This window comes from Enoplosus armatus, chromosome 18, assembly GCF_043641665.1.
Source record: "Enoplosus armatus isolate fEnoArm2 chromosome 18, fEnoArm2.hap1, whole genome shotgun sequence".
Lineage (NCBI taxonomy): Eukaryota > Metazoa > Chordata > Actinopteri > Centrarchiformes > Enoplosidae > Enoplosus > Enoplosus armatus.
This window is the reverse complement of record NC_092197.1, coordinates 225,011-246,698: the sequence shown is the minus strand read 5'-3', so window position 1 is coordinate 246,698 and position 21,688 is coordinate 225,011. Positions and strand designations below refer to the sequence as shown.

The window sequence follows — 21,688 nt, the reverse complement described above, 5'->3', positions numbered from 1 at the left end:
TTGTTCTTCCGGTAGACAGAGCGGCAGTAAACAACAACAAGAGGAGAGAAACCCCGGGAAAATACCGCAACAACACACTTCTCAGGTAACTTTACACGCGTTTATTGGAACAGATGAAACTGTCGTTTAAAGTGGAGGACGGGGCGTTTGTCTGTTTCCGGTAAATTCAGTGTTTGTAGATGTTCGAACAGACGTTAGCCGGTTAGCTTAGCTTCTCTTTACCGTTCAGACTGAGTGGGACCCTAGAGCCTCTTCTCGTGTCGCAGTTTGTACATCCTCGATTCCTTACCTCGCCTCCTCTCCTTGGCTCCTTCCCTCCCACCAGAGATGCTTTAGGAGGAGAGGGGAGTCGAGGTAATAGGTCGTTACACACTCACAGAGATATTGACTTCCTGTTACATATATCTGGAGGTTGCGGACCTCCTTCGGACTTAATATTAATATTTAATCTCACAAATGTGACAAATAGAAATAGAAAAACAAACTTGAACCAATGAATTGATACTTTTTAGGGTTTCAAGGCTCGAGGTCATACAAAGTGGATTTTCCCAAAACAATAAATCTTCTTTTCAGAATGGTCTACGTTTGTCCATCATAACTGCTATAACTGAGGAAAGATTGGGCAGATTTTAGCCACTGGAAGTATCACCTACATAGAACATGTATGTAAATTCACCGTAATTTAAATGGTAAATGGTCCCGCTTATATTGCGCTTTTCAACCTTAACGGTTCCCAAAGGGCTTCACACATCAGCTCATATTCACCCATTCACTCACACATTCACGCACCGATGGTGACCGAGCTGCCCTGCAAGGTGCTGGTCTCAATTGGAAGCAACTTAGGGTTCAGTGTCTTGCTCAAGGACACTTTGACATGACGGGGAGATGTGGGGATCGAACCCCCAACCCAACAGAAACTACTTTGAAATCAGTTCCCAACGAGACATAATGTAACCACACACAGTTACGATAAAAGTAAAGGATATTTACTAGAACTTATATAACTTTAGTTTATATCAGACATGAACTCCCAAAATACAAACAGTTTATTAAATGCCCCACCAGGGAGGGGAACACTCTGGATCACTGTTACACCACAGTCAGTAACGCTTTTCACGTCGTCACCCGCGCTGCACTGGGACACTCTGACCACGACATGGTCCACCTGATTCCTGCATACAGGCAGAAATTAAAACTTTCTAAGCCTGTTGTGAGAACTTCGAAGAAGTGGACCAGTGAAGCTGCAGAGGACCTGAAGGTGTGTTTGGACTGTACTGACTGGGATGTTTTCAGGACTGCCACCAACAGTCTGGATGAGTACACAGAGGCTGTGACGTCATATATCAGCTTCTGTGAGGACTGCTGTGTACCAACTCGGACCAGTGTGAGTTATAACAACGACAAACCCTGGTTCACAGCAAGACTGCGACAGCTGAGGTTGGAAAAGGAAGAGGTGTTTAAGAGTGGCAACAGAGCGGAGTTTAAGGAAGCCAAGTACAAGTTTAGCAAGGCGGTGAGGGAAGCTAAACGACTGTACTCTACAGAGACTACAAGACCAGTTCTCCTCCAACGACTCTGCCTCTGTGTGGAGGGGGCTCAGGCAGATCACCAACTACAAGCCAAGAGCCCCCAACTCTGCTAACGACCGACGCCTCGCCAACAGCCTCAACGACTTCTACTGTCGCTTTGAAAGACAATGGGACAGTCCTGACACCATCACCCACCAGCTCCAGCCCAACAGCCCCAACCCCCTCATCACACCTGGGGCTGAACTCTCACACCTCCTACCACCACAGCTGCCCCCCACAGTGCCCCCCACTCCTCCAGCATCGACACCTCTGTCTGTCCTTGAAAGAGATGTGAACAGACTCTTCAAGAGACAAAACCCGCGTAAAGCTGCTGGACCAGACTCCATCTCCCCATCCTGCCTGAAGCGCTGCGCCGATCAGCTGTCTCCGGTGTTCACGGACATCTTCAACACCTCACTGGAGACATGCCACATGCCAGCCTGCTTCAAGGCCTCCACCATCATCCCCGTCCCCAAAAAACCAGGGCCCACAGGATTAAATGACTACAGACCCGTCGCCCTGACCTCTGTGGTCATGAAATCATTTGAACGCCTGGTCCTGTCCCACCTCAAATCCATCACAGACTCTCTGTTGGACCCCCTGCAGTTCGCCTACAGAGCCAACAGGTCTGTAGACGACGCCGTCAACCTGGCTCTACACTTCATCCTCCAGCACCTGGACTCTGCAGGATCCTATGCCTGGATCCTGTTTGTGGACTTCAGCTCTGCCTTCAACACGATCGTCCCGGCTCTTCTTCAGGACAAGCTCTCCCAGCTGAACGTGCCTGACCCCACCTGCAGGTGGATCACAGATTTCCTGTCTGACAGGAAGCAGCACGTGAAGCTGGGGAAACACGTCTCAGACTCACGGACGATCAGCACCGGCTCCCCTCAAGGCTGCGTTCTTTCTCCTCTACTCTTCTCCCTGTACACCAACAGCTGCACCTCCAGTCACCAGTCTGTCAAGCTCCTGAAGTTCGCGGACGACACCACCCTCATCGGACTCATCTCTGGAGAGGATGAGTCTGCCTACAGGTGGGAGATTGACCACCTGGTGACCTGGTGCAACAGCAACAACCTGGAGCTTAACGCTTCAAAGACAGTGGAGATGGTTGTTGACTTTAGGAAGAGCGCAGCCCCACCCGCCCCCATCACCCTGTGTGACTCTCCAGTGGACACTGTGGAGTCCTTCCGTTTACTGGGCTCCATCGTCAGCCAGGACCTCCGGTGGGAGCTGAACATCAGCTCCCTCATCAAGAAAGCCCAACAGAGGATGTACTTCCTGAGGCAGCTGAGGAAGTTTAACCTGCCACAAAAAATTCTGGTTCACTTCTACACTGCCATCATAGAGTCCATCCTCATGTCCTCCATCACCGTCTGGTACGCTGCTGCCTCCACCAAGGACAGACGCAGACTGCAGCGTATCATCAGCTCTGCAGAGAGGGTGATCGGCTGCAACCTTCCATCTCTTCAGGACCTGTACTCCTCCAGGACCCTGAGGAGAGCAGGGAAGATCGCTGCCGACCCCTCCCACCCCGGACACCATCTGTTCGACCCCCTCCCCTCTGGCAGGAGGCTGCGGTCCATCAGGACCAAAACCTCCCGCCACAAAAACAGTTTTTTCCCCTCTGCAGTCAACCTGACAAACTCTCACTGACACCCCCCCCCCAGAACACAAACACAAGTTATACGTTATATTAACGTACATCACCCCTGTCCCCACTACGCACCCACCCCCTACTGGACACTTTATCTGGACACTTTACTTTATTCTGGTCACTGCACTGTTGTTATTTATCTTATCTTATTTTTATTTTTATTCTTATTCTTATTTTAGCTTTTATATTCTACTTATTTGTTATCAAAACAATAGCACCTTCAGACCACAGCAAATTCCTTGTAATGTATGTTACTTGGCAATAAACAGTTTCTGATTTCTGATTTCTGATCACCAGGGCACAGTTAGCATGTTAACAGCAGCTACATGCTAATAAGCATCACATCCAAATAGTCTTTGTTTAGATTTATTTCAGACTACAAGTGACGGTTTGTTTTCTAATAATTATGAAAATAATTCTGTAAAATGGATATTTGTGTCTGTGTTTTGTCATTTGAAGGTTTCCTCAATATAAAGTGAAGATGTTGAGGAGGAAACCGACTCGACTGGAGCTGAAGATCGACGACACAGAGGAATTCGAGAGCGTCAAGAAGGAGCTGGAGGTTCAGATCACTTAAATGTCCACATAAATCAATACAGTCATCAGTCAATACTAATCACCTTTTAGCCCTTACCTGTTGGCATCCCATTAGTAGATAGGGTTAGGGTTAGGGTTAGGGTTAGGGTTAACCCTACATGATGAAATCACCAGGAGAGGAGAAGGCAAACTGTCAAACAGAGATTAGTCAATTCAATAATTAATTAATCAGTAATAACAGCAGAGGGAGACAGGTTTTTACTTGCTCAGTTATCGTTTTCACTGCAAAACCTTTGACTTTCCAGAGAAACACATTCATTATTATTATTATTTATTTCCAGGCGAGGAAGCGTCAACGGGAGGAGGTGGAGTCAGGAGGTGGAGTGGGCGGGGCTTCTGTAATCAGTGTTGATATCATCGGGGGCGGGGCCTCTGCCTCAGCTTCTTCCTCCACGGCAGCATCGAGGGCGGAGCTTATCAACGAGCGAATTGGCTACAAGCCCCACCCCAAACCAGCCACACTGCCAACCTTATTTGGAAGTTTACAGTTTTAATTAAAAAAAAAAGAATAAAAATGTTTATTTGAATCTTTCTGCATGAACACAACATACAATTCTTAACGTGAACAATCAACAACTCCAATAAAGTTGATTCAAACGCCACAAATGAATCTCGGCAGCTTGAAAAGAGTTGAATATTGAACACTAGAAATTGAGCAAAATAAAATTCCTGACATTTCTCCTTTTGACTGATGATTTTCAAAATGAAACACTATAAAATCACTGTTGTGTTTATCTAAACATCAACATTAGAGATTCAGTTTGTTCCAGGAGGAACCTGAACCTAACCCTAACCCTGAACATCTGTTTGCATGTCAACACATCTGGGTGGTGAAGACAACAACTCCCATGATCCCATGCTAATTCACAACATCTCGAAACACTGTTGCCTGTTATTGTTTTGATTGAGAGACCCCCAGTGGCAGAAAACTACATACTGTGCTTTTAACTCATCCACGTCTTTATGTCCTTAAGGCATGCTTGAAGTTTAGCCAACTGATAGGTTTCATCTGGCTTGATCTATAGATATAATTGGGTATCATCTGTGAAACAATGACAGTTTATGTAAGTATTTCCTCATAATGTTGCCTAAAGGAAGCATATATAAGGTGAATGGTATTGGTCCAAGCACAGAACCTTGTGGCACTCTTTGACTAACTTTGGCCTGCATGGAGGATTCATCTTGTCTGGGTCCAGACATAGACTGTATAAAACAAGTGGCTGTTGTCAGCATGACGTGACGATTTGTGGACTACCGCTTTGAAGCCTCAAGTTTGCCATTTTAGCCGTCGCCATCTTGTTTTTTTGAAACCAGAAGTGACCATATTTGGACAAGAAGGTGGAGTTGGTGATCTGAGAACCCGAGGACACAAAGTTAGCTTGTAAATGTACTTAACTGAACCAGCTCAGTGTGGTTCCTTTAATGCCAATTAAATGTTCCACTCTCTGTAAGAGGATTGTTTTCTCTATTTCATCTTCTATTTACTTCCATAATCACATGAGCTACATGCTAACATTAGCATGCTAACACTTTGCAGTTGAAGTTAATCCTTTTTTTTTTTTAGCTGTGACATTAAGAAAATAACTTTTTAGCGGAAATTGCAACAAATGAAAACAGTATTAAAGTGTTTATCAACAATCAATTAAATATTGGAAAAATGAAAAATATTTTATTTGGGAAAGAAAACATGCCATTAAAATAATGTTTAAACCCAGTTCAAAATTTTTAATAATTTATCAGCTTAAAACAAGCTGAATATTTCTCTCAGAATTATTTATTTTTTGGGTCATTTAGCCTTTAGTTGATAGTGACAGGAAAGGTGAGAAAGAGAGTGGAAATTATTCATGTGAATGAATTCATTTTTACAGTTTTAATTTAGTAAAATAACTCACTGAGTACATTTTAATATCTTGGTTTATTCTGTAAACTGGACATCTACTTCCTGTCTGTCCATCCTCTGTTGCTTTTGCTGATTTTTTAATGTTTTTTCACCATTTTCAAGTGTTTTTGGGGGGAGTTTTTATCTGAATCGCGGCCAGAGGGAGTCTGTGCTGTGCAGATTGTGAAGCCCCAAAAGTTACAAAATTATTTGTGATATTTGTCTGTATAAATAAAATTGACTGGGCTTGAAAATGTCATAAAACTTATTGAAAATCCTAAAAATAAATCTGTTTCAACTGCTTTACAGCTTGTTTAATGTTTTTCAAACAAAAGTGAAAATGTCAGAAATTATGTCACACTGTCCATTTGTTCATATGATTTGTTTTATTTTCATAATAAATGCTACGATAACATTTTTATAGAGTTTAAACAAATATAAAAGACAGACAATTAGTGTTCAAGAACGAATACTGTAAAAACCCCAAAAGAATTTTAATAAAAGAAAAAACAAACTGTAACAACATATTGAATTTATTTACAGTAACAGTAGGCGGCGCTCTGGAGCTCTGACATCTCTAACATTTAGGCTCCGCCCTCACAGTCCAGGAAGTGATGCTGACCAATCAGGACTCACGATTCATTTACACATATACATGTTTTTTTTCTTATTTGTAGTTCACACATATTTATATTAAACTGTATTTTTTAAACATTTTCAAGAGGTTCTACATTATTTCAGTTACCATGACAACCAGGAAATATACAAGGAAGTGCAATTCATTTAATTGTGTTTGATTGGAAGAAGTTTCACTTTTATAAACTGAAAACATTTATCAAAGCAAAACTTTTCACTTCCCCCATTTTTTTTCTTTTTTACCTTTAAGAGATGTTATTTTTTAGCCGACAACAAACTACTTGAAATCACTGATTGGTCAAAAACATTTCCTTAAAAAAAACAAGAAAGAAAACAAAGGTTGGGGTGGGCGTGGTCTATGTGATGATTGACGGCTGTTTTCACAGAACAAGGTAATTTCTCCTTCAGATTCATGTCAGTTTGTAAATGTTTTTATTTTTAGTCTAGTTTCTGACGTAAAAAGAAATAAACATTATAAAAACATAAATAAAAATAAAACACTGTAAAGGTGTGGAAATAATAAACAGTGTTGATGTTAGTGTTAACAGCTGATTGGTCCTCAGCAGTGGAAATCTTTAGTCTTCAAGCTGTTGCCATGGTCACCGCAGTGACAGGTGGTGTGACGGGGTGCGTGGCTTAATGTCTGACTGTCACCTGCTGACATCGTTCGGATCTTTCCATATTTAGCTTATTAACATTTTATAGTGTTTTAAACAACAAACGCTTCTCAAAATAAATAGAAATGATTCTATTTACAGAAGTTGTGTTTGAGGCTTTTGATTATTAGTAGTTAATCAGTTATTATTAGTTCATTTAAAGCTCAGTCACACCGACTCAACTTTAAAGGTTCCCTGATGACAAAGGTCAGAGCAGCTCGCGTCAAAAGGTCACAACACATCACATACACAATGAGGAGGAAGACACACACAAGCGGTTTCTCTGTGATTTCATGAAAACAGCTGTCAGCTAATGGACGTAAACAGGAGCTGTGATCTGAGTAGTTGTTGTTGTTGTTGTTGTTGTGCTCAGGAGGACAAGAGGTCGCTCTGTGAAGCTGATTATCCAAATAAGGAGTTTTAGTGTTTGAGGCTCATTCAGTCTCCACAGACCGCTACTACCTGCAAGGTACTGCTAACAAGCTAATTTGTTAGCATGTCTGTTAGCTGTCATGAAACCTGAAGAAATAAATAAAGGAGTGAGGCTGTAAATCAACCTATGCAGAAGGTTGATTTACAGCTTCAGTTCTTCACTGTTTCACCTTCTACACTTCAAGTAGACAAGCTAGCAAGGCTACCAAAAAATAGCCTCTGTCTGTGTCCATTGGTCATGTGACCTTGCAGGTCGTAACAATCCGTTAAGAGTCTCTGGCTAAGCTAACAGTTCAAACAGCTGAAGGTGGAAACTGAAGTCACGTTCACTGTCAAAAGTGAACAGCACTCACTTATGTAACTACAGTTCTATAAATCGTCAGATGTTATATATGGACATTAAAACGTCTGAAAACCCCTGAAACATGTCAGTTCTCTTCAAAGAAAGATATTTGATGGAAATGAGCTTCTGATGTTTAAACCAATAACTGTTCTGTCATCAGTTCTTCATTAATATGTGAAACACGTGTTGATACACACAGAACAATGCAATCAGACCACATCTGAATTTGTTATTTGCATATTTTAACATACTATTAGTGAGCAAGAACCCTCGCTACAATCATGCTAAGCTCTTAGCTCCATTAGCTAACTTGCTGTTTGACCAACAGGTTTTCACACTTTTCAGTGTTGGCTATTCTGTAGTGTCAACGGATCATTTGAATGTGTTTTCAGATGCTAAAATAGCTAGCTACGTCGTTTGCGCCTGACAGTAGTGTTTGGTCGTGTTTACACCGTGTTTGGGTTAGGGTTAGCATTTCTGTGATTTTAAATGTATCACTTTGTAGTGTTTTGTTATGCTAACAGTGATGTTCAGTGTGTACTGATGTTATTACTTCAACATCCGTTTCAGCCACGTTCAAAAAAATCCTAAAAACCTCCAAGCTGAACTGTTTTTAGTGTTTTTCCCCAAAACGTTAGTACTTTATACAACCTCTTGTTTCTGAAAAGACTTCATGTCAGCTCTGCATCACCTGCACCTGCTGACCACGCCCACCCCCTGACCACGCCCACCTCCAAACAAACATGAAAAAAACCTCTTCTTTGCTGAGGGCGTGACTGAACTTTCCGATGATGTCATCACTTGACGGCGAGCTGTGAGATGATGTCCTCACTTCTTGAAGGCGGCTAAGTGTGTGATGATGTCATTACTTCTTCTTAATGGTGGCAAAGTGTGTGATGATGTCATCACTTCTTGATGGCAGCGAGATGTCTGATGATGTCATCACTTCTTGATGATGGCAAAGTGTGTGATGATGTCATCAATTGATGGCGGCCAGGTATGTGATGATGTCATCACTTCTTGATGGCAGCAAAATGTGTGATGATGTCATCACTTCTTCTTGATGGCGGCGAGATGTCTGATGATGTCATCACTTCTTGATGGTGGCAAAGTGTGTGATGATGTCATCACTTCTTGATGGTGGCAAAGTGTGTGATGACGTCATCACTTCTTGATGGCGGCCAGGTGTGTGACGATGTCATCACTTCTTCTTCATGGCGGCCAGGTCTCGCTGCAGCTCAGAGAACTTGGGTCGTTCTTCGGGGTTGTACTGCCAGCAACGCTGCATCACTTTGTACACGTCGTCAGGGCAACGCTGAGGACATGCCATCCTGTAACCTGGAAACCACGAGGAGAGAGAGGTGGTAATGTCATGTTTCCATAGTTACATATTTGCGTTGTGCAGTTACTTGTTTGGCCAGACAGGTGAGAGATGGGGGATACAGGTGAGAGTCGGGTGAGACAGGTGAGAGACGGGTGACAGACAGGTGAGGCAGATGAGAGACGGGTGAGGCACGTGAGAGACAGATATTTAACATCAGTAGAAAGACACCACTATTGTCTATGTAAATATGGAACCCCATATATTTAAATATTAATTAATTGTGAATTGTGTAAAATATTTTGTGAATTAAACTATTTATGAAATAAAGATGATTTTAAATAAATTAATAAAGTTATTATTATTACAAGAAGGCAAGAAGGATGAAATAACATTTTTATAATAATTAGTTTTAAGGATTTCTTAATTAATTAATTTCACAAATTGTGGGTTCATTTAAATATTTACATTATTTATTCATGTGATTATTTATTTTAACACCGTGTTTTTACCTTTCTCCACCTGCTCTCGGGCCTGCTGATTGGTCATCCCAGGATAAGGACACACCCCCAGACTGAAGGTCTCCCACAGCAGGATCCCATAACTCCACACATCACTCTCTGAGCTGTAACGACCTGCAGCAGCCAATCACAGAGCGGAAAACAAGAGTCAGAGCCAATCAAACAATTTGCTTTATGTTGTACGGTACATGTATCATGTATGAATGTATCATGCACCAATCAATGTATCATGTATGTATGCTGAATGAACAATAACATGAAGAATCACAGAGCAGCAGAGTTAACAGGTTTATATATTGTATATGTTGTTATTTATAGCCTGTGTGTCAGGTGTAAGACAAGTGTGAGACAAGTGTGAGACAAGTGTACGACAGGTGTAAGACAGGTGTAAGACAGGTGTTACCGTAGTTGAGAGCCTCTGGAGCGGTCCATTTGATCGGAATCTGTTTTAGTCCAGATGAAGAATAAATACCGTCGTCTTCCTGGCGACTCATCCCAAAATCACTGATCTTCAACACACTGCCCTCTCCCACCAGACAGTTCCTCGCTGCCAGGTCCCTGAGAGACAGACAGGGGGAGAGGCAGACAGGTTAATCCTGAAGCCTTCTCAGACTGTTTATGTAAACGTGTACACCGCAATGCTCTGGTTGTTTACAGTGAAACAGCTAGGAATTATTTACCTGTGGATACAGTTCTTACTCTCCAGATACGCCATGCCGGCAGCAGCATCGACAGAGAAACGAACAAGCTGCTTCGTCTTTAACTCGTCCTTCTTCTTCCTCAGAAAGGACAGGAAGTCTCCACCTGACAGACACAGCGAGGGGTCACACAAACCCAGCACAGTTAAGACACAGCTGTTGGAAACTGACTGAATAAAAAAACAACGCAAGACAAACTGAAAGTAACTGAAGCGTCAGCAGCGAATAAGCTCCACCCACCAGGAACCAGCTCCATGACGATGTAGATCGGCTGTCGCTGCGTACAAACACCAATCAGCTTCACAATGTTAGGGTGGTCGTACTGCTTCAGGATCCTACAGCCAATCACAGACAGGCAGCATGAGACACCAGCCAATCACAGACTGATGGACTGACTGACTGACGGACGGACTGACAGACGTTTGGTCAACAAAAATGTTTTTTGATTTTTTTTTCATGTAAAACAAAGAATTCAAGTATTTGAATTGTATCGCTTTACGAATACATTTGAGAAATCTGAAATCTATAGTTTGGTATTTATTATATATTTGACATTATTCATGTTATTTGTGTGTTTGTATGTTTGTCTTGTATTTATTTTGTAGGTCACTCCTGCTTGGACTTTTTGTACAACTTAATGTTTTGTTTTGTTTTTTTAAGTTTTAAAAAATTACCAGATTTTCCTTCCTGTTGTTCTTTGATGGGCTTTTATTTTTTTACTTCATTGATAAAAACATTTTGTCACTTCTTCACTTTTATTATTTTTGTTTATTTAAATAAATCTGACCTGGCATCTGACAGGAACCTGGTCTTCCTGTTGTTGATGAGCTTTATTTTTCTCTTTTTGATTGATTGATTGATTGATGGATTGATGCTGACCTGGCCTCAGACAGGAACCTGATCTTCAGCTCTGGAGGTAAATCTTCTTTACACGTTTTGACGGCGACCGGTGTTTTGTCGCGCTGCAGCGTCCCTTTAAACACCTCGCCAAAGTTACCCTGGCAAACATCAACCAGCGGGGCATGATGGGACATGGAGGCAGAGAGAGACACAAGGTGGAAGCACTGTTAAAAATGTTCCAAACTGAAATTAAAACTTCACAGAAACAGTGGAGTCACTGATGAAGGGAGGAAACAGGAAGTGAGATCACCTTTCCCAGCAGCTCCCCCAGCACCACGTCCTCATGGTTCAGGATCCATTTCTTATCCTGCAGAGTGAAAAACAAACTCACATATATACACACACATATACATATATATGCATGTGTGTGTGTAAGCTATATGGAAACGTAATTTTATATACATGATATGTAGTGATGACTTAAAGAGATGAATAGTGTCTGATTGGTTGGTAATAATTGTCTTTTGTCTAATTTACCCCTGGAGATCAATGAAGTATTTCTGGTTCGGATTGATGTTTTCAAAGTCAAATGTTTTATCTTTGAGTCAGCCAAGACATACTGATGGAAATGAGTTGATCTGGTGCTATAAATGTATTGCGAATTGTCCCTGATCAATAAAGTCCCATCCTTAGTAATATGTACATGTACTTATATATACGTGTATAGATATATATAGCTGTGGTTGCCTTGACAACAGGGTTGAGCAGCACGACTCCAGACTTCTTGGTGATGACCTGTTTGGTGGAGAAATGATGCTCGATGAGCTGAGGGATGGTGGAGAAGCCCGTCCCTTCAAAACGGTACTGACTCTATCAGAGAGAGAGAGAGAGAGAGAGAGAGATATGATGTTGTTGATGATGCCATGTTATCTCAGCATGATTTGACACTGCAATGTCAGTTCTTGGCTCCCCCTGTAACGTCGAAGTGTCCTTGAGCAAGACACTGAACCCTAAGTTGCTCCTGATGGAGGCCAACACCTTGCATGACAGCTCGGTCACCATCGGCGTGTGAATGTGTGTGTGAATATGTGAATGAAACCTGATCTGTAAAGCGCTTTGGGAACCATTAAGGTTGAAAAGCGTTACATAAGTGAAGACCATTTATCATTCTCTCTCCTCTTCGTCTCCTTACATACACCCTTCTGTTACCGCCAGAAATCAGTAAATAAATGTTTCTGAATCCTCAAACTCTGTGATTATTTCAAGGTTTACGTGAAAATATCTGAGATTTTCAATGTGGTCTCAGACTTTTGGACACCACTGTTTATATATATATAATATAAATATATAACAGCAAAATCACACCATACTCCATTCTATATATATACACTGCTCCAAAAAAATTAAAGGAACACTTTTTAATCAGAGTATAGCATCAAGTTAATTAAACTGCTGAGATATTGATCTGGTCACAGTTAAGTAGCAGAGGGGGTTGTTAATCAGTTTCAGCTGCTTTGGTGTTAATGAAATTAACAACAGGTGCACTAGAGGGGCAACAATGAGACGACCCCCAAAACAGGAATGGTTTTCCAGGTGGAGGCCACTGACATTTTTTCCCTCCTCATCTTTTCTGACTGTTTTTCACTAGTTTTGCATTTGGCTAGGGTCAGTGTCACTACTGGTAGCATGAGGCGATACCTGGACCCTACAGAGGTCGCACAGGCAGTCCAGCTCCTCCAGGATGGCACATCAATACGTGCCATTGCCAGAAGGTTTGCTGTGTCTCCCAGCACAGTCTCAAGAGCATGGAGGAGATTCCAGGAGACAGGCAGTTACTCCAGGAGAGCTGGACAGGGCCGTAGAAGGTCCTTAACCCATCAGCAGGACCGGTATCTGCTCCTTTGTGCAAGGAGGAACAGGATGAGCACTGCCAGAGCCCTACAAAATGACCTCCAGCAGGCCACTGGTGTGAATGTCTCTGACCAAACAATCAGAAACAGACTTCATGAGGGTGGCCTGAGGGCCCGATGTCCTCTAGTTGGCCCTGTGCTCACTGCCCGGCACCGTGGAGCTCGATTGGCATTTGCCATAGAATTGGCAGGTCCGCCACTGGCGCCCTGTGCTTTTCACAGATGAGAGCAGGTTCACCCTGAGCACATGTGAGAGACGTGAAAGGGTCTGGAGAAGCCGCGGAGAATGTTATGCTGCCTATAACATCGCTCAGCGTGACCGGTTTGGTGGTGGCTCAGTGATGGTCTGGGGAGGCATATCCATGGAGGGACGCACAGACCTGTACAGGTTAGACAACGGCACAATGACTGCCATTAGGTATCGGGATGAAATCCTTGGAGCCATTGTCAGACCCTACGCTGGTGCAGTGGGTCCTGGGTTCCTCCTGGTGCACGACAATGCCCGGCCTCATGTGGTGAGAGTATGCAGGCCGTTCCTGGAGGATGAAGGAATTGATACCATTTACTGGCCCCCACGCTCGCCTGACCTGAATCCAATAGAATACCTCAGACTGTCCAGGAGCTCAGTGATGCGCTGGTCCAGATCTGGGAGGAGATACCCCAGGACACCATCCGTCGTCTCATTAGGAGCATGCCCCGACGTTGTCAGGCACGCTTACAAGCACGTGGGGGCAATACACAGTACTGAGTACCATTTTGAGTTGCTGCAATGGAATTTCAGCAAAATGGACTAGCCTGCCGCATCATTTTTTCACTTCGATTTTCGGGGTGTCTTTGAATTCAGCCCTCTGTAGGTTGATAATTTTCATTTCCATCAAACGATGTGGCATCCTTTCGTTCCTAACACAATACACAGTCCATATCAGTATAGATATCCAGCATGATTTTTTTCCCATTGAGATCTGATGTGTTTTCAAAGTGTTCCTTTAATTCTTTTTGAGCAGTGTATATATATTAACCTACAATATATACTCCATTATATATACATATTTGTGCGTGTATATATACGTGTGTATATGTGTTATGGGTGTGAAGAGTCACAGAGGACAAAATGCACAAACATACACTTGTGTGATTATTTCATTAAAGTCCCACATGTGTGTATGTATGTGCATCTGTGTGTGATTCGTACAACTAAGTCATGCAGATGCCCGTGTGTGAGCACGTGTGACTTGTAGAACACAGGCGTGTGGGTGTATTTACGTCTGCATGCGCAACAGTGATGTATAGCAAAAACCAGCTGTTAGCTGTTTATCTAAACATTAATAGCCTAATATGGTTATATTATTATATTATTGATATTGTTGTTTTATCTGTTTTCGTCATTTATGTATCTTTATTTCTTTTTTGTAATCGCTTCAGGCACTTGTTGTTTGCTCAGCGTTGTCCACAGTATAACATAACGTTGGTTCAGTTCAAACCCAGACTCAAGCATATTTTCTTCAGCTTCAGCTTTTTCCATCATGCTGCATAAGGACATAATTCCTTATTATGAGAGCTCTCAGCGTAGTTTTTCCCCCCATTTCATTTGGCTAAAGCGCTGCGTGTTACAATGGTAGTGAAAACCCTGAAAGACGCAACCCTGTCTTCTCTTCTCCTCTCAACACTGTAACGCCACTGCTAGGTGCATATGGCACCCGATACTGATATTGGATTGTACCCAATCACCCAATCTAATGTAATATATGTGTGTACATGCGAGTATGTATATATATATATATATATATATATATATATATATATATACACACACACACGTGTATATATATGTATGTGTGTATACTTACGTCGGCATACTGGATGATGAAGTGTCGTCTCTGCTCGTCAGAAAACACAGACAGGACGTACTCGCCTGGTTTACCATGACTCTCCCTCACCAGAAAGTCTCCTTGTTGCCGTAGTAACTCCTGAGCCTCTGTGCGGGGGATGGCGCCATGATACCACTCCTGCTCCGCCAGGGGGCGCTCTGAGGTTGGGATCACATCAAAGAACTGCTGCAGGGAGCAACACAGGAAGACACACATTACAAACAAACTTGGTAACTATCAACGCATCTACAATTCAACTATCAACGCATCAACAGCGCAACTACCAACGCATCTAACAATGTAGACAGGTGAGAGGTGAGACAGGCAGGTGAGAGGTGAGACAGGCAGGAGAGAAATGATGATGATGAATGTCACCGATGTGGAGGAGCCCAGCATTGCTTTAGGAGACCGAATCATCCCAGCCAGAGAGTGACGCAGAGTGTCAAACCGAGAGCTCCTCTCCTTCGTTTTATCCTGAAGACACACACAGAAAACACACCATCCATCATACAGCTTTTTGACTGTTCAAGGTTTACAGCCTGAGAAGAGAGCTTTGTATGGAAATAGTGCCTGTATTTTGAAAGGGCAGCTCTTCCTGCCAGTTGTGTGCTGTAGCTCAGACCTCAGATCAGATAACTAAATATTTACAGTCGATCCAATGGAGCGGGCGTCGTCCTCATATGGCAGCACGGGGGGAGGAGGTGGTGGGGGCGGAGAGGCGGTGGCAGCGGCCATCTTGGCATCCAGCAGGGCCTTTTGGGAGGCGAGGCGGGCCTCGGAGCCATGCAGTGATTGCACGGCGTGATGAAGCTCGAGGAGAGAGAGTTTCTGACTAAGCAGCAGGACACAGCTGAGGGCGAGAGGTACAGACAGAGTCAAGACAGAGAGGGAACAGATTCTTCTTCTACTTTTATTTGACTTTTCTGACTCACTCGCTCTTCCTCTCCGCACTCTGCTGACTCGTCTGGATTCTGGTGTCAAGGTCGTCAGCCAATGCCTCCTTCGTCCGCAGATTCTGCTGAGTCAGCGCCAGCTCCTCAGTCGCCGATGACAACCTGGAAAAACAAACAAACACACAAATAAATAAACAAACACAGACAATGTATGAAACTCTACAACAATCACAAAAATACAGAAAATGTATTTAAACACATAAAAAGAACACACTTCGAACTAAACATTTACAGTAAAATAAAGATAATAAAAGACAAGAAAACTTAGTGACAGAAAGTTCTGGAAAATTTACAACTTAAGCTTGGGCTTATGTGTTTTGAAATTTCATGTCAAGTATGTCAAAGTAAAGAGGAAGAACAGAGAAGATAATGTTTTAAGCCACAACAGTTACAAAGACACTGAAGAAACGTTCACCTTATTAACTAATTTAACACAAGTTTAACAACAAAGAACAAACAAAACTGGTTGAACAATTAGCAAAATATTAGAATAAAACATTAAACCGGATTTTAAAATGAGAGACTGGAAAGTTCTGGAAAACTTTGTTCTGTTTAGAAGTCTTTTAATAGTAGAAATTTCTGTTTTATAAAGTTTTAAAATGTTCTGCCAAGTATAAAAAAGTTTCCAAAACAATTTCAAACTTAAGAAATATTCCAGGCTGCAGTAAACAGTGTGGTGACAGTTTTATTTTGTAGTAGCTCACATGGCCTGCAGGCTGTCGGCAGTCAGCGTGTTCCAGAGGATCTCATTGGCCGGCAGGTTGTCTGTCTCCTCCAATAGAGATGCGTCAAACTCAACGTTGGCCTCAGGAGTCTCCGGAGACCTGAGAGGGGACAGATGCCATTACCACGGCAACCAGGAGAGAGGAGGAGAGAGCGAGAGAGATTTCTTCTTCATATGCTGTTATCGCGGTAACCAGGAGACAGACACAGACATGCTGTTACCAAGGTAACCAGGAGAGACACAGACACGTTGTTACCACAGTAACCAGGAGAGAGAGAGAGAGAGAGAGATACACTGTTATTACTGTAACAATGAGACAGATACAGATACGCTGTTAACGCGGTAACCAGGAGACAGACACATTGTTAAGAGAGACAGACACAGACATGCTGTTACCACGGTAACCAGTATAGAGACAGAGATATGCCGTTTCCGCGGTAACCACAGTAAGAGTGACATGTGATCAGTGTTTTTTTCCAAACCTGTAGGCGTCGATGAAGTGTTGGTACTCTGCCAGCGGGTCAATCTGCTCAACAGATGCTGAAATCTCCTGATGAACCTTAACTATCTCCTCCGTCAACAAACTGCTGATCTCACAGTACTCCTCCAGGATACTTTTACTGCAGTAATACACATAACAATACACAAAGATATATCAGCCAATAAGGTCATTTGTGTGTCAGCCTGTCAGTGAACGTGTCAGTTAGCATGTCATGTGACTCACAGGGCGAGCGTCATGTCCTCCTGCATCCTCTGCAGAGCGTCGAGCAGTGCAGGTGCAGCATGGCGTCGGTGTTCGTCCTGCTGCGTGCGAGCGCCGCACACCGCCAAAACGTACTGGTTGTGAAGGTTGTGGAGCTTCGCCGTCGCCTTGTCATAACGCTCCCGGGCACGCTCCGCCTCCCGCCCTGTGATTGGATGAGAGGGAGGGGAGGGGGTTGGGATTCCAAACCTTTCAATAACATTTAATTATTTTCAAAAACCAAGGCTTTTCCAGAAGAAATCAACAAACTTTCAACAAATCAACCTTCATCTTCACCTTCTGAAACATTCAAATTTTAACTTTAATAAACTTTCAAATTATTTAAATAAGTTTTAAGGTTTTGTGAACCAGCCATCCAAAAACAACCTGAAGAACAAAGAGTAGAAACCTTTAGCCAGAGCCTCTCTGTATTTCTCTTTGGCGTTGTTAGCATCGCGGCTCAGCTGACGATACGTTGCCTTCAGCTTGTCCAGGTCACTCCTGGTTACCTGGGAACAACAAAACAACAACAGGGTTATTGAAAGAAATGAATACAGGACTTTAAACGAGTCTCCGCCCTCAGAACTTTATCATGTTAGTTCAGGTTTTTCACACCTTTCATGGTTTTATACTCTTTTCATACCTTTCAGATTTTAACATTAGTGTGTGTGACATCATCACACCTTCAGTAGTGAACTCACTGAGATCCAGACAGAAAAGAACAAAAACTCATGAAAACACTACATTTGGATGAAATCCTTAATAACACAGTAAGGTGAAACCTGTGAGACCCCCACCCCCTTGTATTTCCAAGCAGACCTTGTGGTTGTGGCTCTCCAGCTGCTGGTGAAGACTCTGGTAGCTCTTCTTCACCTGTTGCTTGTCTCGGATCAGCGTTGCCAGGCGGTGCAGAGGACCAGAGTTCAGATCATCAGCATGACTCCTCATGACTCGACCCAACGCTTCCGTCTGACGGATCACCTGAGACCACGACTGACACAGAGAGAGAGACACACTGAGACCAGGTCTGACACCCAGAGAGAGGCACACTGAGACCAGGTCTGACACACAGAGAGAGATCAGGACTGAATGGACAGGTGAGTCCACTCACCTTGCTGACGGTGCTGACGTAATCAGCAGCTTCCTGTTTCTCAGTCTGCTGAGTCATGCTGAGCAGCAGGGCAGCGTACTCTTTATCGCTCTTCACTCGCAGCGTCATGAAGCGCTTCACCGTCTCCAGCAGCTAGAGGGCGACAAATACGTGTTTATATAGTTTTTATTAGAAAGCGTAGAGAGCTGACAGGAAGTGAGGGGACAGAGAAGGTCCGGACTCAAACCAGGGATGTCACAGTTGCACTGAACACCCACATTAGTGTACTGGCCTTCAGCCGTGCACAATCATGTTCTCATGTTTACTTTATTTTTATTCCTCTCAACACTGTTTGTCCTTTAACATTATTTTCACAGAGAAATCTCCTTTTAAAGCTTCTTTAGTTTTCACATCAAATATTTAACATTTTTATTCTGTGTCTGTCTGCTGTTTGCTGCTGATAATTCACTGCAGGTTCATCACTACCAGAGACACACAACACACTGTCAGTTTGTACGTTACTATCATTTAAGTCAAACTGAAACCACATTTAATCCCTTTTTGCAGTCATAATGTCAGCATAATGTCAATGTCTGTGTTGTGTAACAGGCTGCTGATTGGCTCAGTGTGACCGGCTTCTCCGCCTATAATACAACGTTGACATTATTGCTTTATGCAAGATTTGATCTCCACCATTTCCATCTGACAGTGTTCTAAAAACAATGGAAAATGTAACTTTAGGCCTTGTGGTGTCACACAGAAAGTGATTAACAGAACAGATGTGTTGCTGTACCAGACAAAACAATACATTTAATTTCAGTTGGAATAATAACAATAATATTTCTCATAAATGCATTAAAACCAAATATTGAGTAGAGAGTTGTACCTTTAACTCCCAGTCCTGCAGCTTCAGTAACCCCTCGTGGGAATTCCGCAGATCCCGACCGAACCCCATCCTGGATCACACTCTGACACACACACACACACACACACACACACACACACACACACACTTTCTAACGGCAGGGGCGAGCGAGGAATGAGTGCATGGTCCTCTGCGGAGAGAGAGATATTATTAGAATAAAGACAGAGATGATGTGTAACATTAAAACACAACTTCATAATTATGTAACATACATTTTAATATATTAGGTAAGTTAACCTAATAATACTTTGTACTCTCAGTTAAGTAACATTATGCAGCTTGTTTACTTGTACTGCAGTATTTCTACATTGTTGTAGTGCTACTTGTACTTAACAAAAGGCTCTGAATGTCTCTTCCACTGGCGCCCAAACATTTCCCAAAACTTTCAAAGACCTTCTGTCAAACCATCCACAAATTTCTCAAAACTTCTTCCCCTAATACTTAAAAACTTTCCAAACACATTCAAACTGATTTCCAAACTGTTCAATTTTGCAAAACCCTTTCAATTGTATTTGAAATGTTTGAAAAAGTAAATATTGTAATAAATACTGAGAAAGATTAATCAATTATGCAAATTATCATTATCTTCTGCCCTAATCAAACCCACTTCTGAGATCATTTAAAAACCTTCAAATCTCCTCCATGTTTCTTCAATCAACTTTAAATCTCTTACAAACAGAACTATCGCTCGCTGTCAAAACACCCTTCTTCCCAAACCACTTTCAAAACTTTCCAAACACATTTCAAACTTCTTCCCATAACACTCAAACACTATTTAACCTTGAACAACAGCGAAAATTTTAAATACACTTTTTACGAACTGTTTTTCAAACCCATGAACGTCTCTGAACGCTTTAAATTCCGTCAGAACTGGAAGCTAGGCTAACGCTAGCCGCTCCTTCTCATTAAAACTAATGAAAACCTGAAGCTAGCAGGCTAACAGGATAACGGTAGATCTGAAATTCCCATTAGATCTAAAGGAAAACTGAAGCTAACTGGCTAATGATGGCTGTAAAACTTTATTAAAACCAGCCTGAACGAACTAAAAATGAAACAAACGGACATAAATAAACTTTTTCTCTACTTGAACATGTTTTTTTCTGCTATTTTCTCCCGGTAAATAAAGAAAAGATGAAGACAGCAGACTGAGGAGGAGAGGGAGAGTCGGGAGGAGGTTCGATGTTTTTCGACTTCTCCTCGGTCGTTTACAGCCGTATTAACGCACCGTTAAAGGGCTTTTTTCGGCGGCAGACTCGCTGTCCGGTCACCGCGGTCCTCTGCTGTCCTCCGCCGGGCTCATTTCCTCCTCTTCTCCGTGATTTTCTCCTCCGTTTCCCCGGCAACTACTCCTGTCGTCCGGCTACGGAGCTAAGCAGCTAACAGCTAACAGGGAGGGGCTTCCGCGGGAAACGGAAAAGGGGGAAATGGGGGGGGGGTACTTTATTGTGTCTTTATTAAACAACAAGAACAGACATATTTATTTAACTTTAACATTTAGAGACGTGTACATGTAATGTAGAAGAAGAATGAGAACAGGAGTCAAATAATGAGAGTCTGTAAGATTAAAGGGACTCTCTTCAAGTCTGAAACAAGTTAATAAATTACAGGTAATGTAATGTTCTCCAGCAGACAGTACACCTGGAGCTGTTGGGGCCCGGGCCCCTCCGGTTGGTGACCCAGCTATCTGAAACTGAACTTTAAAAAAAGATTTGACATTTTGACATTTTTCAGTGTTGTCTTGAAAAAGAGACATGTTGAGTCTGTTTGTGCTTTAATTGACTTTCCAATAAGAACTGTTAGCAATCACTTCATACAGAGGCTCTGGGCCCCTGGTCCCAGAGGACCATCTTGTAATCCATCTTACTGGATGAATCTGACATAACTTCTCGTTTTTTAACCCCATGGCAATATGTTACATAAAAATACACATATGTACACAGATACATGCCAATATACCTGTAGGAAAAAGGTTAATTACAAACATAATAATGATACATCAATGTAAAATAGTGACTAACACACATAATAATGGTAGTAGTAATGAATGAAAACATCATGTATAATCAGTACAACATACATCAGATATAAAGTCTTATATAAAGTGTGAGCTGCATGTTGGTAAAGAGACCTGTGAACCAGCTGTAAAAACACCTGTAAACTTCAGCCAATAGGAGCAATGTGTGGGCGGGGCTTGTTGCCTCCATCAGCAGCAGAAGAATGAACCAAGTTTCTGTGGAACCGGTTACTCTGATGTTACAATTCAGCTACAACAGATGATTTGAAACTCTTCTTGTGTTTCATGGTTTTGTATTATCTGTGACTTTGATA

At 42.5% G+C, this 21,688-nt stretch overlaps 2 protein-coding genes across 2 annotated transcripts; one reads left to right on the top strand and one right to left on the bottom strand.

Annotated features, from left to right (window-relative positions):
* Positions 1 to 5: 5 nt before the first annotated feature.
* cdc26 (cell division cycle 26 homolog) lies at positions 6 to 6,002 on the top strand. Its single transcript, XM_070924462.1, has 3 exons — positions 6 to 85; positions 3,685 to 3,787; positions 4,104 to 6,002. The coding sequence occupies exons 2-3, from the start codon at positions 3,707 to 3,709 to the stop codon at positions 4,314 to 4,316; spliced, it is 294 nt and encodes a 97-aa protein (XP_070780563.1). The 5' UTR covers positions 6 to 85; positions 3,685 to 3,706; the 3' UTR covers positions 4,317 to 6,002.
* Positions 6,003 to 8,916: 2,914 nt separating this feature from the next.
* Positions 8,917 to 20,720, bottom strand: fer (fer (fps/fes related) tyrosine kinase). Its single transcript, XM_070924414.1, has 20 exons — positions 20,586 to 20,720; positions 19,322 to 19,490; positions 18,457 to 18,588; positions 18,165 to 18,338; positions 17,755 to 17,854; positions 17,328 to 17,511; positions 17,086 to 17,223; positions 16,584 to 16,703; positions 15,859 to 15,981; positions 15,575 to 15,776; positions 15,302 to 15,400; positions 14,906 to 15,112; positions 11,896 to 12,018; positions 11,459 to 11,515; positions 11,188 to 11,306; positions 10,549 to 10,643; positions 10,291 to 10,414; positions 10,014 to 10,168; positions 9,602 to 9,724; positions 8,917 to 9,106 (listed from the first exon to the last, which is right to left on the bottom strand). The coding sequence occupies exons 2-20, from the start codon at positions 19,388 to 19,390 to the stop codon at positions 8,970 to 8,972; spliced, it is 2,481 nt and encodes an 826-aa protein (XP_070780515.1). The 5' UTR covers positions 19,391 to 19,490; positions 20,586 to 20,720; the 3' UTR covers positions 8,917 to 8,969.
* Positions 20,721 to 21,688: the final 968 nt, after the last annotated feature.